The sequence below is a fragment of the Terrapene carolina genome, unplaced genomic scaffold (genome assembly GCF_002925995.2).
Source record: "Terrapene carolina triunguis isolate 2854851 unplaced genomic scaffold, T_m_triunguis-2.0 Scaffold926, whole genome shotgun sequence".
In the NCBI taxonomy this organism is placed as follows: domain Eukaryota; kingdom Metazoa; phylum Chordata; order Testudines; family Emydidae; genus Terrapene; species Terrapene triunguis.
In genome coordinates, this window is record NW_020665277.1 from 4,428,392 (window position 1) to 4,437,981 (window position 9,590).

General features: G+C 52.7%; 1 protein-coding gene across 2 annotated transcripts in view; it reads right to left on the minus strand.

Moving 5' to 3' along the window:
- The window catches only part of DENND2C (DENN domain containing 2C), a 25,530-nt gene extending 18,106 nt beyond the window's left edge, over positions 1–7,424 (minus strand). For both annotated transcript variants that reach the window (XM_029913818.1, XM_029913817.1), the window contains exons 1-4: positions 6,423–7,424; positions 4,121–4,269; positions 3,467–3,579; positions 2,261–2,422 (exon numbers count right to left, since the gene is read on the minus strand). In XM_029913818.1, coding sequence (XP_029769678.1) covers positions 2,261–2,422; positions 3,467–3,579; positions 4,121–4,269; positions 6,423–7,252 — 1,254 coding nt within the window. In that variant the 5' untranslated portion in view covers positions 7,253–7,424. The remainder of the gene's footprint in view (positions 1–2,260; positions 2,423–3,466; positions 3,580–4,120; positions 4,270–6,422) is intronic.
- Between the last annotated feature and the right edge of the window lie 2,166 nt (positions 7,425–9,590).

Genomic DNA, 9,590 nt, shown 5'->3' on the forward strand with positions numbered 1-9,590 from the left:
CACACACACACACACACACACACACACACACACACACACACACACACTAAAAAAAGATAGTCACCAACAGAACCTGTTCTCCAGCTCAAACCCTCATCCCCCATCTTAGTGAACTAGGCCGATTTTCAGGCTTGCCTCGTTTTCTGATCTGCTTCTGGTTTTCTGGGGCAGTGACAGACACGTTCTGTTAATGCAGTGAGACTGCAGAGAGACACCATTCAGAGGAGCTGCTGTTTCACTTGAAGGCTTCCTTCCCTCTGTTACTCTCACCTAGAGGTTTTCTGTTATTGCTCCTAATTTTGCAGATTTCAGTCACCAGTGAGAGATGCTGGGAGCACTCAAAGCCGCAAGTTTCTTTTATTGCTTGAGAAAGAATTGGCCTTTTGGGACTGAAATTCTTTTCTTGCCTTTTCTGAGTCTCTCTTGCAATCCCGGCTGAATCCTTTGAGTGCCAGGAGAATAACGTAGGCTTCCTGCATGTAAATTGCTCCCAGATTTTTGGAACAGGTTTGGGTTTTTGGGAAGGATTCCCTTCCCACTTCACCCCAGAAAAAGGTTACTTGCTATCATGGCATTTTCATAGTTTTTGACACCATGCTCCCTACTGCCAGGCAGGGTGTTTATAATAATCTTTGTATGCACAAAAAGGGGTATTACTAATTAACATTTCTATAGACTTCACAGGCAGCTCACTTCACCTCACAGTCCTCTGCCAAGTAGGTAAATATTATACCAATTTACAGAGGAACTAACTGATGCCTAAGACTTTCCCAGGGCCACACAGCAGGTTTTTGTCAGCTAGAATTAGAACTCAGGAGTCCCATGCTCAAACCACTAATCAATGGTGCCTCACCACAGTAGCTACGATATTCCCGCCATCCAATGCGCTAGGTTTTGTTATTGTAGCATTGATCAGGAGAGCTGGATATTGAGTTGGGTTTAGGGGTTTTTAATTAATACAAACATTTGGAAACATTCCAAGCAGATACAGGCAGGAATTGTAGCAAAGTTTGACTTCTTCAACATGACAGTGGAATTAAATCCCTTTCATGTCTCTGCCCTCAGAGGTGTGTGTCCCTTACTCACGCAGAAGGGAGCGGCAGGAAGAACGATACCCAAGTGTTATGAAACAGGCTCATTCCTAATGAGCTATTCAGCAGCTTTTAACATGGAACAGCTGCCAAGGTTCTTTTATTAACATTAGATCAGGAAAATAGACCAACGGTCCAAATAACTGAGCAACAAGCCCCCACAAGAAAGCCAGGGTCGCTCCAGGCCTTGCCAACCAAACAGAGTAAGCGCTTACACCGAAAGAGCTAATCAACAGATATGTCCATTCCATTAAACTGAGTCACGCTCACTTGTACAAAAAGACTCCCCATGGTTATTCTCCGGTTCCTGACCGCTACACTTGTTGGTCCTACACTGTAAGTTCCTCAGAGCCAGGAATGTCCTCCCTGCATGCCTGGAAAGTGCGCAGCACACAGCGGGCGCTACCACAGGTAAATAGTAGATCTAATGCCACGAAACGCTCAGCACATGCCTATCCTGGAAAGCAATGACCCAGTCAAACCCCACAGTGCTCCCTGGGACCCAAGGCTGGGAGAAAGTCACACCCCCCTCCTGCTCTGCACAGACATGCCAATGCGCCAATTCATCTATGTCGGAGGGCAGCTATCGTGGGGTTTGCAGACTCATGCTATCAGGAGGACGGTTACCAAACCAGACTGGGAGTCAGGACTCATGGGTTCTATTCCCCACTCTACCACCTGTGAGAGCCTAACGTGATCCTAGGCAAGCCACATCCCTTCCCTGTGTCCACCTGGAGAGCAGATATAAGCCCTGATCTGCAGGGGTCCAGGACCATTGCAAAGCATTTGAAGGTGCTAGAGAAGGTGAAGTGTTAGGCCACGTCTACACTACCCGCCGGATTGGCGGGTAGTAATCGATCTATTGGGGATCGATTTATCGCGTCTCATCTAGACACGATAAATCGATCCCCAAATTGATGCCCGTACTCCACCTTGGCAGGAGGAGTAAGCAGGGTCAACGGGGGGGCTGTGGTGGTCGACTTGCCGCCGTGAGGACGGCCAGGTAAGTCGAACTAAGATACTTCGACTTCAGCTACGCAAATAGCGTAGCTGAAGTTGCGTATCTTAGATCGATCCCCGCCCCCCCCCCAGTGTAGACCAGCCCTTAGGGTCACAAATGCCACGCAAGAAGCAGGGATTCACACACAAGCAGAAAGCGCAAGTCTCACCTGGGGAAGGTTCTTCCTTTTCCTACCAACAGCCTCCCCTGCTCGGAACAGCTTCCACTCTGTAAGCGTAACGGGCAGGGTCGTGTCCTTCCCACGGAGGCATGCACGGGCAGCTTTCAGCTCCAGTGTCTTGCGATGGAGGAAGGTAGGCTTGGGAGGGAGCTGGAAACGGATAGGACAAGACACACAAGGTGTAAAGGAAGCTTTGGAGTTAAACATCTTGTTTGCCTGGTTCCAAAGGGGCTCACAGCAGGGTGCCCCACTCAGTTCCTGGGAAGCAGCCCCAGAGGGTGTCACAAGCAATCCCCTCTGACATACGAACGCATATATCGCAGCAGCTCCTGAGCCCCCTCCAGCTGCAAAGAGGGCACAGGGCCTGGAGGTTAGTGGGTATGTCAGCAGGGAAGGAACCTGGAGACTCCCACAGTGCCACAGAGGCCTAATGGGGAGGAGAGATCTAACGCTGCCTGTCACAGGCAAGGTGAAGTTGTTAAAGGGACAGATCTGCCCTGCCCCGCAGGCCTTCTTAATGTCTAAAGTCCTCTGAGGATGGGAAGTGCCCACCATTAATATGTAGCTTGTAGGGAAAATGAGATCCGTAACTCACACAGCATCTCAGCTCCCACCCCTCTGTTCCTGCCCCACACGCTCAGCGCTGACCCGGCATTTCATTCACAAACAGCTCAAGCTGCCCAGGCCTGAACGTGGGATGCAGCGTGCGACAACGACTCAGCAGGGACACGTGTTATTCATGCTGGAAACAGGAAGCACTGTGGATCCCTCTGCCTGTGACCTCGGAGTCACAGCTGTTTATTGCTGATGTACATAATTTTCAACAATAAAAACCAGGGGCGACCGAAGACATTTGAAGGTGTAACTCCAGGTGCGTGGAGAGGAGGGGCATGAGAGAGGGAAACTCACCTTCCTTCTAGAGGCCCTGCAGCTGCCCACCTCACCTCAGAGCCAGGCGCTTCGGCCCAAGGAATATTTTATTTTTCCATGCACTAAATTTCCCTTACGCACCCAGGTGAGAGTGTCCAGCCCTGGGTATTGACAGCCACCTGACCACAGATAGTAATTCCAGTTTTGTAGCTGAGCTCTCTGAGACAGATGCTTTTCAGATCCCAGCCCTGGGCCCTCTGGAGTCAGGACAAGCTGGGTGTGCCCTGTGGACTTGAACACAGCCAGCCTGGGACTCACTCTCACCTTGGGAGGCTTGAAGGCATTCTTTGGGGGTGGTAACTTCCAGGCTGACGGGACCCTCCACAATGGTAAAGGCAACACTTTGATATCTTCATACAGATTCTCCTTAGCAGGATCTGGAGAGAACAACAGGTAAGAGACTCATGAAGTGGGGGGGGGGGAGGGGGGAGGGGGGTTTAAAATGCCCCTTGTGGTCACCAAGAAATGGAACCAAGCAGTGCTAATGCCTGTAATACAGTCTGCTGGGAGTGCCAGGGCAGTAGGTTTGGAGATGGACTATCCCACAACGATGCTGCAAGATGGCCCCGGGGCTCCCAAAGCCCTTCCAACTCCAGTATCAGTGGGTGTGGGGATCCTGCGTAGGGACCCCACTAAATCCCAGCGACCTGCTGCTGCAGTACCACAGCCATCAGCACCTCCAGACAGCAGCCAATTCCTTCCACAAGTGTTTATATACAGCACCCCGTGGCATCGATGGGAAAGCTTAATCCAGCTCCACTCTGTCCTATTCCAGGTGCCACTAAAGAAAGCCTGCTTGTGGTTAGCCCTGCCTCCATCCCACCCAGCGATCAGACACGGGGAAATCCAAACACTTCCAGACCTGAACAGGCTCCTCCCCACCCCTGCTAACATCCCCGTCAGAGCACAGACACGTACAGATAATGTCCTCGTAGATGTTGTCCTCTGACTGTGTGTAGAAGAGTCTAGATCCCGAGCTGCTATTCAGCTCCTCCTGGAGCTTCTGGGAGCTGGTGGCTGCCATCCGACTGCGGAAGCCCTGGATGTCTTCAAACTCAAAGGATTTCCTGAAAGCAGACCGGCACGTTTTCTAGTGGTTTCTTCTCAAGAGGGACATAAGTCGCAAAGGTTAGGAGCAAGCGAGGCCCTGCCCGCTGAACTCACCAGCCCCCACCTCCCCGGATAGGCCTAAAAACTGGCCAGCCCCCCAACGCCAGGCCAGTGACTTACTGGTTTCCAGCCAATCCAATCATGTTTGTTTCCCCTGAAGAGCTTGTAGGCCTGATAAATGAGGCGGGTGGCTTTGGACTATCTGGGCCTGGGAACTGCACTCCCAGCTGGTACCTGCCCAGAGACTCCAGTGCTGAAGCCCTGTCCAGGTAGCGCAGCCAAGGACAGGAACCCGGTGTGCTGCTATCTGGACGAAGGGATCCTGCACTGCCCTCTTCCTACCTCCCTGGTGGTGCAATCCCCAGCACTCTGACCTGGGGAGCAGGGCAGGGGGCTGCAACTGACATTGGGGGTTCTGGTTAAAGACACATGGACTGGAAACAGGGTCTGTCCCAAAGGACTCTCTCTTTCCTGGAAGATGCCTAGTCATTCTGCAAACTAATTCCCACACTTGGCTTCCTTTGGGGGGTTTAGCTCTGACAAACAACATATCTGCATCCTGGGCAGGCACAAGTGGGCAGAATTCAGTTTTTATTTTTAATAGTTTTGACAGATAACATTTATTTTAAGCTTTTTTCTACATTTGTATCAATTTAAATTGTCATAGTTGTGGGAAATTATGGGGGCAGGGGGCAGACAATTACTTAATGACAGCAGGCATTGAGATTCAGAAAGAGAAAGCATTATAACTTTAAAACACAAATTGTCAATATCAGATGTCAAAATATACCAAGCAAACATCCTGAAATCAAACTAACAAGTCCTCAAGCAGCACTTCCCTACTTTGCTTCTCTGTACATTTCGGTTATCATCGATGGCCACTCTCTTTCCGGAGCTTGTGTGTTACTAGTGACATGAACATTTATTGACATTTACTGATATCAATCTCATCTTGCCAAGCCTAAGGATGAATTGTATGGGGCTTTGTTCCAAAGCCAGTCCGGGTCAGTCATCAAAGCATTAAGGGAGACACAGGCCATTAAAAACCCCAGAGTTTTTGCAGCACATTTAATACTATGGAAAGCGTTGGAGGATCCAAGAGCACCAGCTCCCTGCCCCGCCACACAATGCTTACCCAGAGATGGCTACACCTCAGCGTCTCCTACGTCTGTAGAACTAGCAGAGAGCTAACACAAATGATATGTTGAGTTACTTGTCTGTAACTCTCAGACCCGTATCCAAGTGGGCAGCCCAGTCCAGCCTGCTGCCCCAGTGGTTATCTGAGATTAATGGCCTCAAACTCCAGGCAACTAAAAGATCAATCATCTGGAGTCACGTAGCAACAGTGCTCCTCACTGGAGAAGATAGTAGCCCATGATCCATGGGAAGTATCCCAAAGCACAGGGCAGGCAGCAGCACCCCAGCTTTGCCAAGGGTCTGGACACCACAGCTAAGTCAAGTTTCAGGGTTCTGGGGTGAGGTTTGTTTGGGGCAGTACTAGGGACCAGGCAATCTGTGCACAGGAGTCACTGCACTGCACAGGGTGGGGAGGGGGTATTTTAGCCAGGACATACCCATCTCCTTACTCTTCTAAAGAAGGGCCAATGGCAGAGCTATCATCACTACCGTGGATTTTAAGGTCTCGCCTGAAAGTGCAATTCATGTGAGGCCTTTAGAAACAAAATAATTCTCATGGGTCACTCAGTGACCTGGTTTGGGCCAGGGACTTGCTCAGCAGAGGCTGAGGAGGCAGGTGCTCAGTGCATAAGAACATAAGAATGGCCATACTGGGTCAGACCAAAGGTCCATCCAGCCCAGTATCCTGTCTACCGACAGTGGCCAATGCCAGGTGCCCCAGAGGGAGTGAACCTAACAGGTAATGATCAAGTGATCTCTCTCCTGCCATCCATCACCACCCTCTGACAAACAGAGGCTAGGGACACCATTCCTTACCCATCCTGGCTAATAGCCATTAATGGACTTAATCTCCATGAATTTATCTAGTTCTCTTTTAAACCCTGTTATAGTCCTAGCCTTCACAACCTCCGCAGGCAAGGAGTTCCACAGGTTGACTTTGTATACAAGAGCAAATAAGAATTAAGCCACCTACCTCTTGGATCTCCCTCTGATTTTCCCGTTTGCCTCTCTCTGCTCGGGCTCGTGGGAGGAGCCTACTGGGGAATCCTTACACTGGCCTTCCAGTGGCTTTTCTCTACCGCAGCTGGTTTGGTCCCTTTCTGACAGATAGCGGAAAGTCCTGCGGGGCTTCGGGGGAGGGATGGCAGCAGGCCTTGTCTCCTGTCCCTCGGCCTCCGAATAAATGTTTTTGAAGCTCCTCTCCATCACATTGAGGGGCTCCACTCCCTCAGCATGTAGTTCTCGCTCTGTCGAGCCACAGCTCTCTCTTTTCCTTTTCAGCTCCAATGCCATCGCTAGGACCTTGTCAGGAGGAACAGCTTCTATGTTCTTCCACAACCCTCGTGAGGTGTAGAAGTTCCCTGGTGGCAGCGTCTGCTCTGGGTCCAGGAGGCCTCCCCGCCAGTCTCCATTCTCCTCAACCCGGGAAATCGGGCAGCATGTGCGCACTTTGGGCCTGAGGATCTCTGAGGTACCGCAATCACCATCTCTCTCACTGTCACCCTCGCTCGGAGAATGGTTCCTGCCCTTTTCCCTGAAGTCCAGGCCCAAGCTCTTTGAGTTTGCTAGCCCTGCCTTTCCGTCATTCCCACAGCCCCATGGCTTGGCCTTCGGTAGAGCCTCACAGCCATGGTCGTACTGTACCCCAAAGTCCTTCGGCTGCTGTCTGTCCTCGCTGCAGCCCCCTCTAGTCTTCCCTTCCCACTGGGAGATCTTCTGTTTGATGTTCCGGCAATGGCTGCGGGAAAGCGTTTGCACAGCACACCGAGAAAAGCCACCATCCGGGGTCCCTGTTGGGTGCATGGCAGGAGCCTGAATCCTCACAAACGCCCCATCGCAGGCACCTCCTAGTCCCTCCTGTGCCACACACACGGTGAGAGGGTTCGGAGTCCCAGCGCACCTGCTAGGCTCCAGTCAGGGAGCAGAACACAGACAATCCCTTTGGACACCAGCCCTGCGAGCAACAAGTCCTAATTCAGCCCTGGGCGGGGCGGGGGGCAAGAGAGAGAGAGAGAGAGAGAGAGAGAGAGAATGAACACATCCATCAGTCCGGCTCCGAGGCAGAAAGTACCCACTCACCCCAACAGAGAAGCATTTAGCGGCAAACATGAGAGCACAGTCGTAATTGTTCTCCTAGGGCTGACCCTCCTCACTAAGTGCTCAAGACTGGTCTCCCCACACCTCAACCCACTCCTGAAAATGCCTTCCCCCAAAAAACCACAGAGATTTAAACACCTGCTGTAGGAAGTGCCAGGCTCCCTGATTTTCCCCACCAACATCGGGCACGGCAAGGGGGGAGGAGACGACGGACTGGCTGCTCCCACTGCTTGGGAAACAGGCTGGTGATTTGCGGGTCTCTGAGCTCTCTCTGGGCATTGCCCATGGTTGCTAGCACAGGTGCAGCACTCCTGAAAACAACACCGGCAGGAGCTCCAGAGTGGACCCGGTGCAGCATTTTCACGACCCCGTCGTCTAACCCTGCTCGGAGCAGGTCTGCGCAATACAGTAGCCAAGGTGCCAACAGCATCTTGTGTGTGCTGGAGCTCCCGCCGGGGGAGCCACAGTGGTGAGGGGACGTGCTGAGACAGAGCTCAGCGCAGGCATAGTGCAAGGGGCCTTCCAGCTCCAGTCCGCAGTGAGCCAGCGACATCCCCGATCGGAGGCTGCTACTGTTTGACACAGGAAAGCTAAAAGGCTCATTGCATCGACTGCAGTCCGGCCCAGGGATTGGCAACACTAACTCTCCCTCTGGATGTGCTCCGTCTGCCCCACAGCCGGGCAGGAACCTGTTCGACGTTCCACCTGCCCACACCTGACCTAGATCAGCCACCGGGGAGACTCTAGGTCTCAGGGAAGTGGCAAAGTGGCTCACGGTGTCTTTTGGGGGGAGTGAGAAGCAGCAGCCGCTCCGGATGCAGTGCTGTGCTGGTCAGTCACACCCTGCTCTGTCCAACAACCCCTTAGCACGGTGTATCTGCTCAGGGACCCAGAGCATAGGCCATTCAGAGACCATCACCTCCAGGCTCTAGCTGGGTGACGTTGTTCAGGACAGAAATCCTGACCACAGACATAAGTGAAGTTGGCCTGGGTGGTTCTGGCCACCGTCTGACAGCAGGAAAAGCAGATGGGCTGCCGTGCAGGGGAAGGGCTGCAAGCCAGGCTGGGCTGTACATACCCAGCACTCAGGTCTGGGCAGAACGGCTGCAGCTTCAGTGCCTGTGAAGATCTCATCAGCCTTGTGCCCACATCTGCCTTTTACCCTGCAGAGAGGGGTTTGGCCCAAATCCTCACCCATCCCTTCTCCTATGAGCCAGAGCACAACTTAGAGAGGAGTCTCTAAGACAGCAGGTGAAGCTGATCCGTCTGCCTGCCCAGGTATTTACCCTCTGCCTAGCCCGGTGGGACGTGAGCCCCTGAACTATTTGAATATGAAAACCTAACTCGGTGCTAATCCAGTGCAAGGGCAGGCTGGCTCCTGGGGGCTATGTGTGCAGCACTGCCACACTGATCGAGGTACCTGCTGAGCCCCCAGCGCGTAGCTCTCCACAGAGTGACGAGGCCAAACACCCCTCGGCAGCACCTCTGTCCCTGCTGCATAAATGGGAAGCTTGACCCAGAGAAGTGGAGAGACCTGAACAAGGCCACAGCAAGCGCAAGTGTCAGAGACCCTGGCTCAGGCTTGTGCTCAGGTCACAGCCCACGGGACAAAGTCCCCTTGCTCAGTGGCGGAGCGCGATGCTAAGCAGCACTGGAAGCTGCTGTTTCTGATCTCATCAGCACCATCTGCGGTGACTTTCCAAGTCGCTATGAAACCCACCTGGTCCTCACGGACTCAGCGCCTGTAAAAACTGGCAGAACTGCAGACAGGAAGGGCATTAAGTCAGCGAGAAGCCGATCATAAACCTGCCTGCCCCGTTATCTCGCTACCCCTGCAAGCCGCCCGCTGCCCTCGCGAGGAACAGGCTCTGTGCCCCAGCGCGTTCAGCCAAGAGCCAGGTTTACACGGCGTGCATTGGGCAGATCAGCTCTCAGGAGGGCATCCTACATCACCACACCACTCAAACTACTGGCAAAGCTAGTTGCCACAAGTCACTGGCGCCTGGGATTTGCAGAAATGCACTGAAGGGAGAAGGCCTGGGTT